The 21,476-nt window shown below is 47.2% G+C and overlaps 1 protein-coding gene across 1 annotated transcript; it reads left to right on the top strand.

Annotated features, from left to right (window-relative positions):
- The first annotated feature begins 12,759 nt into the window (after positions 1–12,759).
- On the top strand, positions 12,760–19,207 carry scrt2 (scratch family zinc finger 2). Its single transcript, XM_030367868.1, has 2 exons — positions 12,760–13,557; positions 17,639–19,207. Exons 1-2 carry the CDS (start codon positions 13,392–13,394, stop codon positions 18,484–18,486), a joined length of 1,014 nt encoding a protein of 337 aa, XP_030223728.1. The 5' UTR covers positions 12,760–13,391; the 3' UTR covers positions 18,487–19,207.
- Positions 19,208–21,476: the final 2,269 nt, after the last annotated feature.

The raw sequence follows: 21,476 nt of genomic DNA, 5'->3' as shown, positions 1-21,476 counted from the left end.
TCGGGGCGTGTTACACGGCATGGAGATTAATTGGGGCTATGGCTGACTGACATCTGGTCCAGCCTTCATAAAAGCCCGGGTCTTTGAGGTCTGTGGGCTTCATAATGAGGTGGATATAAGTTAATTTTTTCTCATCAACAGAGCATTCAGCTAAGCGCTACAAATGTGCGTTTCGACGCTCAAACGGGAATAGCTCTAGGAACCACTTTGTTTATATAGGACAGTTTATTAAACCAGTTACAGAAAATGTTATCTGCTATAATCAAAAAGCAAGCACTTCTGACCAGAAATGATTATCCCTTATTCCAAAGAAGAAATTCTAAGATTGCTCATAGTCACCTCAATCTTAGTAAGCATACCTCTGCCCGAGTTCCCGACTCTGACATTCTCCAGTCACCCTTACTGGATTCAGTCTTCACTGTGGGGAAAAACAAGCACGGCCCCACAAAGACTGAACCACATCTCCACTGCTGCTGCCCTGCTGTGACCAGTTCACCTGCACTCATTTGCAGGAGCAGCAAAACCATTCCATTGCTCCCATGCAAGGTCCTGTTAAAATATTGAGGATGTACTTAAGTGCTATTTGGCCAAGTGTCATTTAGGCTGAAGGGCCCTCCATCTACAAAAGACGTCTTCAAGTGACTGGATGAGAGCTACTGCTGAACCACAGAGGAATACACAGGTGTTGAATAATTTACTTCATATGAAACATTCATGTTTTTGTCCCATATACTACTCCCAAGTTGAACTACGACTTATACTAAAGTAACACATTGCAGACAACAGTATACGCAGCAGTACATTGGGGACTTTTACATTTAGATTAATAATACTACTTCACGAAAAAGTTAACATTCTGAAGCATAATTTAAATTGCTGTTGGTGCTCCTGGCGAAATGCTAGTATTGACACTTATTTACATAATAGCACAACATTATGCATATGCATAACACAGAGACAGGGGGCTAATGCAGAAGAAAGATAAACCATTACCTGAACTCCATCCTCCCGGGGAAAATGTCCTCCAACAAAGGAAATCATGTAATCTAACGCTGGGATGAAGAAACTGAAGAAACCAATTCATCTCATTAGGAGTGTTGATAGCTGTTGATTTATGTTAAATATACAGGCCGGTGTTGTGGAATAGCTTGTCTTTGCTACACTATTCAACCAATTCCATGATGCAATGGCTTTGCAAAGGCATTCCGGCTCCACTGGCATAGTCAAGAGCTCATATTGATATATCTTAATATCATAAGTAAAGTTCAATAATAACTCTGTCTGGGCAATGTCCTGTCAGACTAACCTATAGGGACAGCTATAAAGTTCATAGTATCAGCGTAGATATATTTTTGTATTGAAACAGTGTTTCAATATCAAGCTATCAGTAGACCACCAATCTGCCACAGCAACTTCAACCAAACATTCAGAGATTCTGATATGCAACAGAAATAGTATAATATTAGCATGGGACATTAATGACTGATCATATTAACAAGTGGGCTCCAAGTCGTATTCATACTGTGATATGTTTTGTAGAAATCGCCTTGTGACAAACGGGGCTATTTATACGACTGATTGTTTTACCTGACAAGAGAGCTCACAGTTGCTGCGCAGGGTAAAACAGAAGCAGCAGGTTTATTGATATTTAAAAGACAGTGAAGAGCTTAGGTAACCGAGACTATTTTTATCCAGAAAGGCTTTGCTGGAATATCAGCCGTCTCGGCGAGGCTCATGTTAGCCACAGGAAGGCTGTTTATGCACCATCACTCCTTTGTTCTCACACCGCGCTTGATCATATTCTGAGCTATACCTCCGCCGCCCAAGCTGACCTGTTGTGCGGAGACGTGCGTGTTTGCTCTTTTTTTATTTGGCTCTGCATCTACTGCACCCCCTTCCTCCTCCACCCCCACCCCCCACACCCCCCCCCCCCCCCCCCCACACCTCAACATGCTACAGGCAAATATTCATTACTAAGTAGCCTCTGGCGACTGTCATATGCAGACAATGGACTGGAGACAACAACAGTGTACGCAGCACACAGGGGAACCTTCCTACTGCACTTGTAGCCACGCCGCGCGGCAACTAGCATGGAAAAACGCGGAAGAAAGGAAATGAGACCCGCATATGTTCCCCGAGTGAGAGTTGTGTGTGTGTGTGTGTGTGTGTGTGTGTGTGTGTGTGTGTGTGTGTGTGTGTGTGTGTGTGTGTGTGTGTGTGTGTGTGTGTGTGTGTGTGTGTGTGTGTGCGTTGCGTGGGGCGTTATGGTGGATAAGCCTCCTTATGCCACTTGGAAATCACTGCAAATGAGCATGTCTGAGAAACCAAACACCTTGCACCGACTCTTGCATTTTAATTTCGGGGGGGGCATCTGTGACCAGTCCGTCATGTTCCTGAACCCCCCCCGGGGGACGAACCCCCCACCCCCAAAACCCCCCACCCCCAAACCCATCTTCAGTGGAGCCCCCAACAAATCGGGGGAGGGGGGGGGGAGACGGCGGGGAGGAGGGGCTGGTGAGAGGGAGGGGCCGGGGCACATTTGATTGATGATGGTGTGAATTAAGCAGAAAGAGATAGAGAGAATCCTTTTATCAGGCCAGCAACACGAGTGGATTAAAATGTAGTTGTACAACCCCTCCGTATTATGCAGACGCCTGGACGCCTATCACCGGCGACCAGAAGCCAGGAGCAGAGTCACCCTTTATTACTGCCCCCCCCACCCCAGACACACACACACACACACACACACACACACACACACACACACACACACACACACACACACACACACACACACACACACACACACACACTCAATCCTGTTCGACCACAAAATAAATACGAATAAATAAATTGTGTCGCAAATGCATGTAAACATATCCATATCCTGGTCATAATAATTCTCGTAAACAAAACACAATTGGAAACTTCAAATCTCAAATCTCAGTATTTTCATATGGGCATGAAAAAAATCTTGAACGTGTATTAGGGAAAATATATCACACACATTTCCAACGTGTTCCTTGATAAAATCGCCTATTTAACACTTTCGAATAAACTCAGAAAATAACAGAATTTCTCCCATGAAACGGTTTTGTTATTGGCGACGTGACGTTGATGTATCTGCCTCACAAGCTAGGAGGAGTGCCATGCTGTACAACATCCTGCCAAATAGTCACCCCTTACTCATCTTTAACCACGGCGGTGGAGGGAGCCCTCACACACGCTGCCGCCTGTGTACAGCACCACCGGACACGAGGCGGCCCACCCCTGTCTGGGCTAGCGGCCCCTGTGTGTGTGTGTGTGTGTGTGTGTGTGTGTGTGTGTGTGTGTGTGTGTGTGTGTGTGTGTGTGTGTGTGTGTGTGTGTGTGTGTGTGTGTGTGTGTGTGTGTGTGTGTGTGTGTGTGTGTGTCCGACTTCGTGGCGGCTGCGCTCGTGTTTTTGTGTCACTGCATTATTTATCACCTCCTTTCCGAACCCCTACTCCTGCACATCACCTACTCCTGGGAGAGAGGGGGGGCAGGTGAGAGTTTATCTGTTTAGTTTAACACATCAACCCCCCCCCCCCCCCCCCCTCCCCTCTCAAACCCCTAGACCTGGTTCCACAATGACAAGACCCCACCAGGTGATAAATGCAATTAGTGAGAAATATGCAATTACGGAGCCCCCCGCCCACATTCTCTCACGCGGCCAGACAAGGACAATTTGTCAACCAGCCCCCAGTGGCATCCCCCGTGCTCGGACAGGGACCTGCGCGGGGGCCCGTGTCCCCGCCTCTTGGAGGCGCCCCGTGGGGAGGCAGGATGGCCCCGTGGCCCCTGGCCATGCGGAAGGAAGACGGATCGCCGCGGCGCCCCGGGATAAGGTTCGATCACGGCGGAACCAACGCCGACCCTTTGTCTCCGACCCCTCGCTCCCCCTCACAGGTCCACCGGAGGACGCGTCCGCCGCCGGAGTCCACGCCGCCGTGCCGCCGCCGAGAGGGGGGGGCAAAGGTCACGGTGGAGAGGACAGAACACGCGGTGCGGGCGCCCGCCGACGGGGAACGCGGATCACATCCCAGGGAGCGTGTCGTGGCATTAAGAGACGGCCGCGCCGTGATTTAGACGGCCAGAGATGACAGCGGGCTGACCCGGGCGACTCCGGCATGACGTGTGGGGCGCGGGGGAGGGGTGTGGGGGGCGCTGGGGGGCCCCTTTGTCCCCCTATTTGAATGGACGTGATAGATAGAAGTGGAGCGACCGGGAGCCACGGACCGTGACAATCTGAGTACTGACCTGGTTTTCACCGTAGTCATCATAAAACACAGCGGCCACAGGCTCCCGGGGACATGTAATAACATCAGGCCCTTGGTGTAATTCACCGTCTCTCACTGTGTGTGGGACTGTGTGTCTCTGTGTGCTGGACTGTGTGTGTGTGTGTGTGTGTGTGTGTGTGTGTGTGTGTGTGTGTGTGTGTGTGTGTGTGTGTGTGTGTGTGTGTGTGTGTGTGTCAGTGCGCTTATGTGCGTGGGAGCATACCTTCATGTGTGTGGGTGTGTGTATGTATATGTGTGTATGGGTGCATATGTGTATATAGTGTCTGACTGTGTGTCTGTGTGTGTGTGTGTCTGTGTCTTTGTGTCTAGGTGTGTGTGTCTGTGTGTCTGTGTGTGTGTGCCTGTGTCTTTGTGTCTAGGTGTGTGTGTCTGTGTGTCTGTGTGTGTGTGTGTGTGCCTGTGTCTTTGTGTCTAGGTGTGTGTGTCTGTGTGTGGGGCAATATAGCAAAACCCATTACAATTGCCTTATAATTTGCTCCCACCCCGACCATGTGTGTATACGTGTGCATGTGCATGTGCATGTGCATGTGCATGTGTGTGTGTGTGTGTGAGGGGGGAGAGAGAGGGGGGGGGGGAATCCGGTGACTGCTGTCCCCCCCCCCCCCCCCTCCCACCCTCCCCTTAATGGAGTTCCAGTGATAAGAACAGGTCTGTTTATTAGCCACGTGCGGTCAGGCGTGGCGGGAACAGCTGAGCGGTAGGCAGGTGTGTGTGTGGGGGGGGGTGGGGGGCTCGGGGGGCTGGGCGTGCTCAGGCACCGCTGGCGGCCCTCGCCGTTCATTTCACGCACGTTATCGTCACACAAGCTGTGTTGGGGAAAGGAGGTCGCCGGGTGCAACCGGGCAATGCCGCCACTGCTGAACCAATGGGGCTCCACCACCTCGGAGTCAGAAAGACAGTGGTGCGTGTGTGTGGGTGTGTGTGTGTGTGTGTGTGTGTGTGTGTGTGTGTGTGTGTGTGTGTGTGTGTACCGTTCCTGGCAATTTGGTTTGTTTATGGAAATCAATGAGTCACCACTGGGTTTTCGGTTTTGCCGTTTTATACATCAGGCCGGGAACGTGGAATGCAACCACAGAACATTGGGGTTTGAGTGTTTTTTCCGCTTGGAGAAGCGGCCATCGTCTCTCCCTCACGCATGCCTTTTGATTAAAGCGCATTCACAGCAGGCCCCTATGCAAATGGGGTGCCTAGCAGGTAACCGCCTCAGATGGACAACAAAGAGAATCCATTAGCCTAAATCATCATGACGGCATACGATGAGCACGGAGCCACCGCGGAGGGCTGCACAGCGCTAGACGTGCACAGAGCAATGTGAAGATTCCCCATTCAAATTAAAATGTCCATGCGAGGAGCCATTATCCAGGCTAGGGGAAGGCGAGCATGCCACTCCTGCGCCTCAGCCTGGGGGGACAGACTTGGGTGTCATCACCAACTTAGTCCATCAAGATGAGCCTACTGGGAGGAGGCTCCACAGGGACTGTCTGCTGTTTTGACACATGTCTTGGCGAGTTAATTTATCAGGCAATTACAGTATACATAGAAATAGCCTTATTTAAATAACATTTACGGATGTGGAATCACACATGGTCCGGTTTGAGTCTAGTAAATTGTGAAAATTTTATTTTAGTATTATTATTGCAAGGGAGATCTATTATTCAGGTTAAATGTGAACATGTTGATTGTGAATAACCCCAACTACGCTAAGGAACCAGTCCTGCGATAAGCAAAACCCTTTACACTTCGACTCACAATAACCTATCTACCAAATAATGCCATTCCCATCCAAAAAACAAATTCTCCAGGGCACATTACATTCCGGTGTTTATTAGCGGCACTAAGCGACTAGTTAATGTAATATCTGCCCCCAGAATGTATGGCGACTCGCGTGATAATTGACGACTCCATGTTGTTTGTGCGCTTTTCAATCTGTTTAGCGGGGGCCGTTATCGATGGGCCAGACAGCAGACGGGCAAGGCGCTCTTTTATGTTCCCTATAGAAGGAGTGACCCGGGAGCCAAGGCTCGCTGCAAGTGTGCCAAGTTGGCCATGCTTCCAGCAACAGCCATGCCGTCGCCAGCTGCATCTACCGCACGCACGCACACACACACACACACACACAGACACACACACACACGTACACACAAATACACACACAATATGCCCTTTGAAAAAGCGCTCAACACACACCAATGCATGTGATGCATCGATGTGTACATGCATCAATGTGCACCATCAACGGCCATCCGTTCATCGCTAATGTGAGTTCACATCAAGAGAGCACTATTCAATTCAACAGGACTTTAAAGCAGCTCTACACTATAGCCGGCTATCTAGGAAACGATGTGTCACGAGTAATACGTAATGCATATAATAATATCACAAATAATAATCTCGACCACCGAGGCCTTGGCGCACATGTTTAAAAGAGCCATGTTAAACGATGCAGAGCTGGACATGTTAACATGCGAGTGCAACAGTGGATTTGGTAAGAGCCACTATACTCATCTGTCCTCTGGCGGTACACTCAGTATGAGTCACAGCGAGCGCTCACTCCACTGTGGAGACACTCAATTATGATTTGAATCTGCATAAAGAGGCAATAAAGCAATTGTCATGTGACCATCAGCCATTGTCATGTGACCATCTGCAGTGCACCTCGTTTCATTATTCCTGCTTCCTCTTCTCCTTCCTCCCAGGCCGTCCTTTCATGGCGGAACACGCACACACAGAATGTGGCCATGTAGTCGCACGCCTCCAACCTTAATTACAACTCTATCCACGGCATGAAGGGAATGCTGAGCAATTCATACGTCTGCCCTCTGCCTCGGAAAATGTACTGAAAAGTTGGGAGATGGGGGGGGGGGGGAGGTAGAGAGATGGAGAGCAAGAGAAAGAGAGAGGGGGAACGAGAAGGAAGAGAGAGAGGGAAAGATACGGAGGGAAAGAGAAAAAGAGAGAGGGATACAGAGGGGAGAGGGTGAGGGAGAGGGAGAGGGACAGAGAAAGAGAGGGAGAAAGAGGGAGAATGAAAGAGAGGGAGAAAGAGAGAGAAAGAGAGGGAGGGAGAGGGAGTGAGAGAGAGAAAAAAAGAGAGAGACATTTGTTTTGCTTTAGGTCGCAGTATTTATACATATAACCAAAGGGATGGAGCTCCGTAGTTATCCCCTCCGCTCCCGTCATAGGGATGCTAACAGACAAGGGCCTTATAACAGGTGACAGGACGTCTGCTAGAGACCCCCCCCCACCCCTGGTTCCCTGCCCCCACCCCAGATTGGTGACTATTATAAACCAAAAACGTATGCTCTCAATATATATGCAAATGACGGCCGGTCCCAAGGTGAAGTTTGTAAAGCAGCCTCGCCGCCCGTCTCTGTTTTGCTCATTTGCAAAAAAAGAGGAAAAAATAGAAAGATGTTGCGGGTAACAAAGACCACAGGAAATTGAAAAATTGTTACTAAGTATTAGAAAAAGCAATCATTTTCTCCAGGCAGACTAATCCCATGAAAATTGATCTCACCTCAGTGCCTGACATGCGTAGGTAAGGAAAACACAAAAGAGCAAGAAAAGCCTGTCTCCGTGTCGCCGGATGCTAATGTGGTTTTGTTGCCGTTTTCTCTTCTTGTAATGCATAAAAGCACATTTGATTTGGTGGCTACTCTCGTTTATTTGTCCCCTTGGTTTCAAACAGGTGTGCCGGATCCTCCAATGGAAATACACTAACAGAAATGTAATTGTTTCCTAGATTTGATTCCCCTCCTCTCCCCCCCCCCCCCGCCCCGCCACCCTAGTTGAATAATTGCTGCGCCACACCACTGGCTTCAATGCTCCATGTGGAAAAATCTTTCCATTTGTTGGCTAATATTCAACAGACTGATAGTATCTCACTAATATAGCCCGTCCTCCCTTTCACAAGAGGTACAAATTGGAAAGGACAGTCTATTACCCCGAGTTGTGACCTTCACCGTGGAACATCATATAAAAAGAACCGCGTTGCCTTTATTTTAGCAAGGGTGGGAGTGAAGGCTGCTGATTAATTAACCCAATTAATTTAAAATAAGATCTGAACAATTATTTAGAGATAAATTAGCGCTAGGTTTGATGATGACTTATAATTATGGTTGGAGTACCTCTCACTAGAAAGCGATGTTGTACCATGAATACATTATTCAAAGACGTTTTAGCAGAACAGTCTCGATCGAGCGCACTTGTAAGTTAAGAGGAGGATTCTTGAAGAATAAAACAACTTTCAAGGTTCCATCATTTCTGAAAGGCGTGGATCGGAAACATGACTTTAATCGGAACATTCTCACTTCTTTTTGCGTGGCTGTGTGAAGGAGAAAAGCGCCTGTATACCCTTTGGAAGATGACACATTTGCTCTTCCTGGCTGACAAGAGGCCCTCCTCGCGAAGTGCTGGAGCGGGCGGTGCTCACTCCCATCTGCCTGAGATTTCATATGCTTTATTGCTCTTACTTTCCACCACTGTTATTTATTGAACTGCCAGCCTGGCCTCCGCTCTTCTTCACAATCAACAAATCCCTTAGCGCCTCGACGGGCACAATGGAGAGCGAACCGCCAGGCCCCGGAAGCAGCACAACAAACCCCTTCCGAAAGCCCCCCTTAAAGTGGTCACGAGCACCACTCGCAAAACGTGAGCCGCTATTTACAGCCAGGCATCCACACGCACACGCCGTGCCTCCCCGATCAGGGCTCCGGAGAGGGAGAGAGGGGCGGTGTGGGGGAGCAGAGCCTGTGTTGGGCATGGTGTGAGGGGAGAAAGGACCCAGAGAGGGATGCTAGGCTGGGGGAGAGTTGGTGATTCTAAGTAGCCTGGAGACCAAATGATCCACTGCATGCATCATGCAAGACAGTGGAGAGAGAGACTAGAGAAAAGCTTATGATTTGCAGATGAAAGGGAGAGTGCAAGAGGGGCGGGGGAGGGGGGAAAGGAGAAAAAGAGAGATATGTGGAGAGAAAAAGAGAGAAAGAGAGATAGAGGGAAAGATGCTCATTCACTGGTGCACAGCTGTCTTATTTGCAAGGTGTTGAGAAACCACTTTTTTTTCAAGAGGATGAAAAGATTTTTTTTTCAGAGCCAAAAGGGTCCGCTATCATTTTTGGGCAGCTTGAGCGCTAGAGATGTTATTAGCATAAATTATCTCCCCCACCCTACCCTACCCCACCATAGAGATTGAAACATGTTAGCTCTTTTCTGCTTTTCACACTTAATTGCCCTATTTACTGAACAGTTGCCCATGGACAACAAATGCACACACTGAAATGCATACAGAACAACAGGCAGACACGAGCCAAATAGGGCATGAGTGATACACTGAACTATCCGCCAAGCAGCATTAGATACAGCCGCGCAGCTAAGGGCACTAGCGTCTATGCTACGGGCTTAACAGAAAGACCACACATTTTCCTCTTGATCTTCCCTGGGCCATTTCAGGATGTCTTTGATAAAACACAAACCACTTTGATGAGGAGAGAGAGGGAAACCACTGCTTTAAGGATAAAATCACACCACCGTATTTCTATGATTATATTAAAAAAAAACTTGTTGCATACGACTGTAAAATCAATTCGTCCATGTGTACGATAACAGTGTAGAGACGTATCTAAGGAGGACATCGCGAGCCACGCTGATCAAGATGAAACCCCTCATTGAAGTGACCTAGTAAGCAAGTGAGGTTGAATTATAGATGGCGACGCCTAATGGACTTGAAGTCCCTCCACCTCGCCCCCGACCGCCGCGCTACGCTTCAGTGTGGGACGCTTAAAACGCAATTAGTTCAGTTTCAAAATCATCCAACTGTGTGTTTGTGTGCGTGTGTGTGTGTGTGTGTGTGTGTGTGTGTGTGTGTGTGTGTGTGTGTGTGTGTGTGTGTGTGTGTGTGTGTTTTCCTCCGTGATGCTATATTTTAACCGGCTAGGCCGACTGAATTAGCTGGAGAATTCAGACGAGTGATTAAACAGGCTTCACTGTCTGTAAATAGAGATAATAAGTGTTCGCGCAGACAGTGTAATTGCCAGCGGTGTCTCTGGTGGAAGTGGTCTGAAGGAGGGGACAAATCAAGTGGGTTGCCTTCATTTACTGGGCTGGCCAGGCCATCACCCCTGAAGGACCATACAAGATGTTAATGAGGTCAAGATTGCATCTGAAACCCCTCCCCCCCACCCAGATCTGGGTGGGGGCCCGGCCGGGCCCCATGCTGCAACGTGGGAGGGCAGAGACCATTACTCTAGCCCGGGGGGCGGAGGATGGTCACTATGGTAACGTCCCAAGGCAGTGACCACATGTCAGAAATGGAGAGAGAGAGAGAGAGAGAGAGAGAGAGGTAGAAGCAGTAGACCGGCAACTCAAGGAGAGAGGGGGGAGGGGGATGGGGTGTATCTGGGGTCTGCACAGCCGACAGCTTCACACACACAACCTGTGCACAGTTGTGTCATTTCGATCGGAGCGGCAGTGTAAATGTTTTAACCATGTCACCTGTAACATTCAGCACTACACCTGTGGCTGCGCAGGGAGACTTGTTGATCTCGTGTTTGACATAGATGTCATTCATGATCAAATCTAACTGTGTGTGTGTCTAAATAAATTAGCAAATTACATGTGGAGGAGGGGGGGGGGGGGGGGGGGGGGGATACACGCGCTTCATGGGGGTAAGTCTTCCTGTGGTGCCGTCTGGAACAGAGATTCACACAATAGAAGAACATACGGGCTATATGTGACTTCACAAGAGTCGATGCTTTACAACGTCAAAAAGTGAAACATTTAAAAAACACATGCCGATTTAATTATCATATCTTAATAAAAAATACAATTTATTTACATTTATTTAACAGCAACACTGTCCCGTGGATCGAGAACACTACTATGTGGTGTTTGGCTGATTAGGTAGGGTGGCTGCTGATCTGAATCCAAATGTTTGCTCTGAGTAGTCTTGGTCCTGACGTTTTCTCTGCATGTGTGTGTTACAGGAGCCCTGCTCAGCTGCACTGAACAAAGGCCGCAGCGAGGTGGAGCCGCCCGGCCACAGGTGAACCACAGTTCAGACCGAGTCAAACGGCTCCCAGACAGCAGCTCAAACACGGTACAAATCAATGTCCCAGCGATGGAACACCAACAGGATAATGACGGTATTATTGTTGTTAATGATCATTATCCGCATCGCCACCATCATCATTATCATCATCAGCATCATTATTATCATTTCATGATTAGAATAATTGTATTTGTAGTACATTTATAATTTATCCTTACAACCCCGTACAAATTTCTAAAACGTTCTACTTTCAGTGTATTTCCATTTATTGTTTGGTTGCAATTAGCGCTCCCCAGATTAGCGTTGGAGGAAGACAGCGTGTAAGCGATCTTTGGTACCTCCATCTCCAGCCAGGATCCAGTGAGTGAACCTAAGCTACACAGCGATAAGCTACATGATAATTAAAATGCGATGATCTGCTTCAGTTGACATAACCAGTGAAACGCTTGACATTTAGGCTTGTTGCTCTGCGACACAGATAAAGGCTAATGATGTCATTTTGTTCTAGAGAACAGAGGAACACGTGTAGGAATGTGTCGCTGGGAGGAATCGGCTCTCCTGTCTGAAGCAGCTGAGTGCTCACTCATCGAGTGATCACTGCTTTAAAACAACAACAACAACAACAACAACAACAACAACAACAACAACAACACATGCCAACAAGTAAATTAATGAAACAAATACATTTGAATTTGTATTCCAAAAAGAGAGAATAACACTGAAATAAAAAGGACTTTTGAAAGACAATCCAAACCAATCCAGAAACAGCCAGCTAAAGCATTATCTCTGGGTGTTATTTTGCATTTCACTCTAATCAAAAAGGATGTAATTAATTAATCAGATAATTCATTGCCATGCATGGCCGGATACACATCTGTGCAGCGGCAACAGGGAGGAAGTAACTAGCTTAGCGGTGGCGCTGCTATTTCAACTGTGCTGGAATCTATAAGCCTGGGGAAAAAAAGGAAAAGAATAAATAAAAAGACCCAACACTCCCGGCTTTCCAGGAGGATCGCCGGCATGGACGCGTAAAATGTGCTGTTTTTCACCCGTCTTGTGCGGGTGTTGTGATGGGATGAAGTGCCTTGAAAAGGTGAGCCAGGGTGTTCAAGGTAATGGAGAGGACAGGGGGGGAAGACACAATGCAAACATAAACTGTGCCACTTCATGTGAAAACAATGGGGGCCGGGACACAGAGTGTGCTCTCATCCACGGCGCTATTGTCTGCCCTCTACTTTTACTCCTCCTCCGAGCGTGGAGCATAAGCAAGGGGAGGAAAGGGGAGGAGAAGTGGAGCGAATGAGAGAGGGAGACAGGGAGCGAGAGGAGAGGAGAGGAGGGGAGGGGGGGAAAAGGGGGGCATGGGGGGCAGGAGTGGGGGCACTGGGGGTCTGGGCTGTGTTCTTTCTCCTCTGTCTGTGTGCGAATGCACAGACGGTTCACTAGTAATTTGATGTGTGTCCCCGGGGACATTTGATGGATTAAAGCTAAGCAGCTCCATTTCGTAGCACCACCTGATCTTCCACTGCCTGTGCCCCATATAAAGGCTGGCGTGATTGCTGATCTCAGCTAGTCTGACAGTCACTCTCTCTCCCTCTCTCGCCCTCCCTCTCTCTTCCTCTGTGTCTCTCTGTGTCTCTTCTCTTTCTCGCTGGTCCCTTAAGCCTGCTGCATCACAGGAGCTATCCAGTGCTGAACAGGATCTTTTTTTATTCTTTTTTTTTTTTGGAAGCTGGGGGGAGGCATCGAGAGGCACGGCGTCGCCCACCAGCCCGCGTTCTCTCTGGTTTCCATTTTCTTTCCCATCCTATGTTTTGGGCTGTTGTCTTTTCCATTAGACACACGGATTTACTGTCAATCCACGCTCCCGCCTGTGTGTGTGCGCGTGCGTGCGTGCGTGCGTGTGTCTGTGTGTGTGTGTGTGCGTGAGAAGCGCTCTCCTCTTTTTTGTTGCTTTTTTTTTTCCCCTTCTCCTGTCCACTGCTCATGCTTTCTCTCAGCTCCCTGTTTTGATCCGCTGCACCATGCCCCGCTCATTTTTGGTGAAGAAAATCAAGCTTGATGATTTCTCCTCGGCCACCTCCAACCACCACCACCACCACCACCACCACCACCTGGACGACTCCTTCACTTTTTCACGCTCCATCACAGACTCCGTCACCAGCTTGGGGGTCCGTCTCAGCGAGAATGGTGAGTAGTAGTTAGCATGCCTCGGGTCTAGCCGGACAGCCCTCGTCCCGGTCTTTGTTGTCTCCTATCCTGTCAGCACCCACCATGCTTATGGACATGCTTTATGGCAGTTTGAAACTCACTTCATCGTCATCATTATCATCATCATCATCATCATCATCATCATTCCACTGCAGTTAAGCTAGCGTTCCTCTTGTGCTAAATTCCTGTGTGCTGCCGCGTATGGGAATCATATATTGCCCATCTTAGGCAATATACGGAGGAGGGGGAGAGCGCTGGGGTGGGGTGGGGGCATCTCTATCCTAAATAATAATCCCCTTTAGAATAACCCCACCCCCATAACCATGCTCCCAGACTTTTGTTGTTTCTGACTCCGCTGAAGGGCAGACACAATCCAGGTCACGGCAACGGATTAGCTTATGTAAATACGAAATGTGTTTCTAATCAGGAGCATCAGTTACGTTTATATATGTATACATATATATATATATACGTAGGCATTTATGTTTACATATATATCTATGCAAATATATATATATATACACATACATATTTATTCACACACAGACACACACACACACACACACATACACACGTGTGCGTGTGCGTGTGTCTGACTGCACCAAACAGTGTGCTGACTGCACACAATCGGTCGGCTCGCTCCCCCCCCCCCCCCCCCTCTCTCTCTCTCTTGCTCCGTTTCTGCTGTTCATGTGAGAACTAAAAGATTCATGAACATGAGAGAGATGACTATGGGATGATGTGTTTGTCCTTAGCTGTTATTGTCCTTGAGTTCCCATCACGGACCGAACCCCCCCCCCCATCCTGACTCCCCCCCCCCACCCCCCATCCAACTGGAGCATGCACTATCCTCCCCCCCCCCCCCCATCCCCTACATCTTTCTCCTCCTTCCGGGCATTAGGGAACTAGCAGGGGGGTGGGTTAGAGTTTCATGGCACCAGAGACATCAACACGCTGTACTGTAGCGCCGCGAGGAAGGTCGGGAGGGAGGGGGGGGAGGGGAGGGAGGGAGGGAGGGGGGAGGGGGGAGGGGGGAGGGGGGGAAAGGAGAAAAAAAGAAAAAGGAGACTGGATTTTTTTTTTGCTTGGAGCAGCTTTGACGGCGGTCACGTGACGGGCAGCCGGGGCCGGTGGGGGGCTGGGGGGCGTACAGTAAACACGCAGGAAAGGGCACATCGCCATACAGTGGTCATCCTACTGCCAGGGTACACTAAGCCGCGGCCGGGGCGCTGCGTGTGCACGCGTCCTTTCACCGTTCTCTGCCGGCAGGTTTAGGCTTAGGCTGCTTCCATTTTGTGGCCGTATTTTTGGGACGCCAGATGTCTCGGTGTTCCTTTGTTTTGGTTTGTTGTGCTCTGCTCACGATAACATGAGCTGCGCGGGCCGAGCTGATATATGCCCACCTGTTATTCCTCAACAGATTTCCAGGTTTTAGAAGGGCAACATGTGCTGCAACATCTATAGTTTGTTCTTTTGGTTTACAGAAATACCCTCTTCACTTCAGAGTAATTACATTCGTACATTACATTTTATGTCAAAATATATGCAGAAATATCTTCTCTGCAGGGATATTTATACACAACTTGAACTAAAATATTTCAGAGTATATTAGTAGGTGCTGCTAACATGAATGGTATTGGTGAAAAAAATGTCTACAGGACATTATTACTGAAAAGCAAAAGAGAAAAAAATTAACTACGCCTCATTGCCTGGATAAAATACATCTATTTCAATCTGGGTTGACTTGAATCAGACAAAGGATTTTTTTTGGTCCAAAGAAAAAAAAAGGAATAAAGAAAGAAGGAGAAAGAGAGAAAGGAAAGGACATGGCAGAAATACCAGGCATCAGCACTTCTGCGGTGCCAAGAGATTTTCTTTCCTCACATTGTCGAGACGTTTGACTTGAGTGTCTGTGGAACAACAAAGAGGACCAGCTAAGAGGCTCCATTAATTACATGCTTGCTTTGCATTAGAGAAATGAGCCTGAGAACTGCAGGCTGATACCGCTATGCTCGTGTTCACTGATGGACCTCCTTGTCTGACCTTGGGTGATTTTAATAGATTACATCATGAACATAGTAGTTTCTTAGGTAAAATAAATAAAACCATGCTGTGTTCTAACGTTAGTGGGCTGCTTAATTTAAATGACCTACATTTTAAAATGTAAATGGTATTTAGAAATACATCATTGTAAGGATAGAATATGAATCAAACTCATTTAGCTGCTTGGCAATTTGTTTTCCGAATGAACGGATAAGTCCCCAGTAACTAAAGCTAAAGCTAAATGCTAAGGATTATTTTTATTGATGCACTGCTTTGGCTCAAAACAACAATCTGTGTCATCTTATAAAATCGACCAGCGCCTCTGTCTGTGTGCAGCAGCCTTCCCCAGCTCCTCAGTATCACGGTCATGTATTTTACAAGGTGGCTGTGTGCACCTCAACCCCTGGGAATGGAAGTAGCATGGATTGGGAGAGCACTTCAATTGATTTTCTAATGACCTGTTTCTTGGAGGCTCTTTGGCACACACACATACACACTTGCCTTTTGTAGGCAGGTGACCCTCTTCAAACCACACCAAACAACAGAAGGGGTTAGCTCCTGTGCGCTGCGACGTATCACATATCAGCTCAGCTCCTCTGTCCTCAAGAACACTACTCAATAAATGGTATTCGTCTGTTGCACGCGGCTAATCGGCTCCTTACTCTATTCCTATCTTCGTCTCCTTCTACCTTGTTGCACATGGCTGTTCCAACAGCTGTACAATTTTACAGATGATGGACTATTGATCAGCACAAAACTTTGAATTTCATTACAAATAAGTCAATACTTAATTTCCACTGCTTACTGCACAGGGAGTGCTTAGGAATGGCACATTGCTTCAGTTAGCTACTATTTCACCCACACCGTGATTTGTTGCACCACACTTTAGGTTTTCCCCCCCTCCCCTCTTATTTCCAAGACTATGCAATAGTAAACTACAATTATAGTGGTAGCAGACACACAGAATGAATGCTGGTCCCAACATTCACTTTGGTCCGGTTCCATGGAACTGCCAGTAAGCCTTTTAGCTTCCCTGGCACACGTCTGATTAAGGATTCAGCGGAAGGCAGGAATAATGCCAAACAGAATCCATCTTTCTGTCATCATGCGCTGCACAGTTGGAGACATTTAGATCAACGTAGAGTACGCCGCATCATTCCCGTTCCTTTACCTCGGAGAAGAAAAGAAAAATCACCATACAGACCGTTAACTACTTTAATAACACATGGATCCGCTCTATAAGCCGTCGTCATTGCTGCAATTTATTTGCTTGCAACTCGGACATAAATCTGAAAAGAAGCGCCCAGGGGGGACCGGTGAGTCACAGGTGCAACCTGTTCAGCAGCAGGCAGGCTTTTATAATAAAATAAACACCTTCTTTTTCATTTATAAAAACATTAAGCACCATCATTTATGGAAGGTTACGCGTGTTCTCGTAGACACCGGATTCATTAAATAAAAATATAAAAAAGGGTTTTGAGTTAATCAACTGATTTGGAGCGTGCGCTGATGCGTGCCTCCTAGCACGGAGCGAGGTGTCTACTCCACTCACCACGCAGGCACTCGCAGAGCCTTCACTGTGCAAACAGGGAGACGGGGGCCACAGTCACAGAGGACTGGCACACACGGTAGACGGAGACATCTCGACTCGCAGAATAGAGGTCTAATCAATGAGACTGCTTTGCGTGAGAGGGCCTTTAAATGTGGCTCTTCTTCTATGCAGGGTAATTCTTTGATGAGCTATTATTTCTGGCTCGATGCCAACGCTGACTCTGAGCACAACCTTCGAGAACGCAGCCGAGTACATTATGTTTCTCTGAATCACAGCACTATTGTGGGCCCAACCTGTGTGATAGGGGGGGAGGGGGGGGAATACAACACAGTTTGCTGCCTGCTGCCATCATTTCATCCCTTCACAACGGGCAAATCATCCAATCATGTAATCACAGGCACACCATCCATCAAAACCCCTGTCTAGGTCTTAAAGTCTGTGTGTGTGTGTGTGTGTCTTCCGCAGGCTACATCCAGGATTACATCACGCCATCTGTGTACCAGGGGGAGAAGAAGATGGAGCACAAGCTGGCCTCCCCCGTGTCGGACCCCCTGTACGCCCAGGGGGCGAACAGCGGCGGCGAGGAGTACTGCGAGCCTGACCTGGAGCACCCTGACAGCCCGCAGTCCGGCATGACGGCCAGCGGCTTCTACAGCGGCGAGTCGGACGCGCTGGCCGAGGGCTACACCATGGATGCCTTCTTCATCTCCGACGGCCGCTCGCGGCGGAAGAGGGACAGCGAGTCGCGCAGCGGTGGCGGCGGCGGCGGCGGCTCGGGCTCACGGAGCAGCGCCTCCAGCACGCCGGCGCCGGAGGAGAGGGGCTCCAGCTGCGGCACGGCGCGCCACAGCTGCAACGAGTGCGGCAAGACGTACGCCACCTCGTCCAACCTCAGTAGACACAAGCAGACGCACCGCAGCCTGGACAGCAAGATGGCCCGCAAGTGTCCCACCTGCGACAAGGTGTACGTGTCCATGCCGGCGCTGGCCATGCACATCCTCACCCACGACCTCAAGCACAAGTGTGACGTGTGCAGCAAGGCGTTCAGCCGGCCCTGGCTGCTGCAGGGCCACATGCGCTCGCACACGGGGGAGAAGCCGTTCGCCTGCGCCCACTGTGGCAAGGCCTTCGCCGACCGCTCCAACCTCCGTGCCCACATGCAAACACACTCTGCCTTCAAGCACTACAGATGCAAGCGTTGCAATAAGACCTTTGCCCTCAAGTCCTACCTGAACAAGCACTACGAGTCGGCTTGCTTCAAGGGCTCCGCGGATGAAGACGGAGAAGACGAGGAGTCCGGGTCGGAGATCTGACCGCGAGAAGGAAAGAGAAAGAGAAAATAAATAAAAACCCAGTTGACGGTTTTCAACCAACAATCCTTTCCACTCTACCCTCCATGCCTTTTTTCTTCCCTTTTTTTAGAAAAGCAATATTTTCACTGAGATTACGTGAAGAAACTGCTGATTATGGCAAAAGACAATTTAAAAAAAAAGATGCTGGATTTCCCCCCCTGCACAGTAGCTAATAGTCCACAGAAACATACAATCAAACAACTACCCCCAAATAAAAAAACCTGTAGAAGTTAGTTTTACACAAATGACTAACATGTACACAAGAACACACCACACACAAACACGTACATAAAGACACATGCACGTGAGCACACATACGCACGTACATCAACTTATACAACACACAAACACAATTATATATGAGGCCTGGCATGTGAATTTTTATCAATGACTATAATGATATTGATACCAATAGTAATAATATTTAGATTCCTGATATTTTATAGCAAATAGTACACAAAAATGAACAAAAAAAATAACATAAAAAGGACTGTAAGTGTTCTTTTGTTTTCTAGAGACAAAATGACCTCTTGTATTTTTATGCTGCTTTTTATTTGCTAAGAATTGAATTCTTTTGCAACTGCCAACATGAACTTTTTATGAAAATGTGAACTATGACAGTATTTGCAAAAAAGGGAGATCATTTTAAAAGGTAAAAAAAAAGACAAACTCCTTTTTGCCACAGCAATGTTTCAATTTAACGGATGTTATTTTTCTATTTGATTTTTTAAAACTTATTTTTTTGTGCTAATTATCCCAAGTATCTTTGTAACTGTGGGTATTCAAAACAATGTTAAGCCAAACTCATAGTAGACGACATAAGCTTAGAAAAACAACACCACCATGGGCCATAGGTCATACAGCCAACTGTAAGGAGCAGTTGATGAAGGCGCAGACCTGTTGAACAGGTCGCCGCCACTCTGCACACACTTTGTTTGAGATTCAGATTCAGGTGTTCACTCTCGTGACATTAAAAGAACGGTCACACACACACACACACACACACACACACACACACATACACATGGGAGCCAAACCAAAATAAGTATTGTTGCAAGTGCCATGATCAGTGATCCGTCTATAGCAATGACCCGCCCCCCCACCCCTTCCTGTTCTTCCTGTACACTTCCGCCGCGGTGGCTTGCATGAACTCTGCTGCCTTTTACGGTGCGTGTCGTCATCACCAAACACCCAGTCTTAACAAGCAATCTCCACAAATACCCCCCTCCCTCACCCCTCTCCCTACCCACTTTTTACCTCATCGATCAACGGACATGGACTCAAAATGCACCCTCAGTTACAAAGTGGCTGTTTGTTCTTCCCTCTTTGTACGTCACTGCCCCACCCCCCCCCCTGGCCCATGGTTGAGACCCACACCATCAATGAATCATGTAAATACTAAACAGTATTTATTTATCTAGCTATTTATTTATTTATACACGTATTTATTTCCTTATGTATTTAACAAAGGATTGTTAATTGATTGATCATCTATTTATTGTTTGATTTGTCCATTTGTTTATTTATTGTTTGTTACTTTCTTTTTTTGTATTTTTCTATTTATTTGTGAACATCCATTGACCTTGTAAGATGCTGCTGATCTTCAAAGAAAATGTTTATATGCATGAAACTGTAGAGAGTCCAGGAGGGCTTAGATTTCTTTTTTGTTTTTTAAAGAGGAACAATGTATCGTATCAGTAGTAGAGTACTTCCAACAACTGCAAGCAAAATTTTTTTGTTTCGCGCAATAACTTTACAGGGATAACAATCAACGCTGTCCTCTTCTCAGTCAACTTGGGGCAATAAAATGACACAATGAAAATGAAATGATAAGGCATCTGACAACTTCTTGGCCTCGGCCACCAAAATCTGGCAATAATCCCCTTCAGTAGTTGATGTGTTTTGTAGCTGAGCTTATAAAAGGCCATTTTGTCTATTTGTAGGTTTGCAAATCGTTAAACCCATAGAAAGGCATAATGTGGATGTGCATTGTATTTTCAAGGGACAAATGATCAGCAATAATGCAATAATGTTAGTAACATTATTATTAATAATAATAATAATAATAGTAATAGTACTACTAATAGTAATAATAATAATAATGCAGTAATCCTGAGCACAGCATTATTCTTTACAGTACCACATTAAACTTGATGCAATAAGTTTGGGCATTTTTTCAAATGTTCTGCTTTTCTTTCACTCTTTGTTTTACTTTAGTTTTTAATAGAAAATTAAAAACAAAAAAAATTGAATTTCCCATAAATACTGAGAAGGCACCATTAAATGAATTGCTGGAAGAAAACAAAAGGGAGACTAAATAATTATAATTAATTTGGGGGTTGGAGAGCACTTGAATCAAAGTCCCTACGCCTTGTGAATATCTGCTAGCTTAATGTACAACACCCAGTGCAACTAACCATACAAAGAAAATCATAACACTTAAAACCACAATCAAACAGGAAACTTCTTTTTGTAACTCAAGACGGTAATAAAAACCGAAACAATAACCAGCAATAACAACAATTTCATAATAACAATACTACGTTCTTCTTATAATGCCAGGTTTGCGTAGGGAGACAACGAGGCCGGGTAGTTGTTGATAAAAGCCAAAGCGCAGCGTGCTCCACCTCAGAGCCGCCCCCCGTACCTCGCTGGGCGTCCTCAGCGCGTCCATTCGGCCTGCTGGTTGGACGCTCGGAGCAGGGAATGTTGTGAAGGGGGCTTGGCGGAGGGCTGCGGCGAGTGGGAGGATAACAGGTGTTTGGAGACAGACTGCAGATAGGGAGAGTAATTGAGTCGGTGAGCGACCTCCAAGGAGAAGGTCAAGCACCAGCAGGCAAATGCACTGTCAGCCATTTGCATATTCTAAATGGGCGACACAATCACAGTAATGGGGAGGTTGTCGTTAGAAAAGGGAGAAAAAGAGAGAGAAAAAAAAAAAAAACGGTGCT

Source organism: Gadus morhua, chromosome 1 (genome assembly GCF_902167405.1).
Source record: "Gadus morhua chromosome 1, gadMor3.0, whole genome shotgun sequence".
NCBI classification, from domain to species: domain Eukaryota; kingdom Metazoa; phylum Chordata; class Actinopteri; order Gadiformes; family Gadidae; genus Gadus; species Gadus morhua.
The sequence above is the reverse complement of the archived record's forward strand: the minus strand, read 5'-3'. Positions and strand labels throughout refer to the sequence as shown.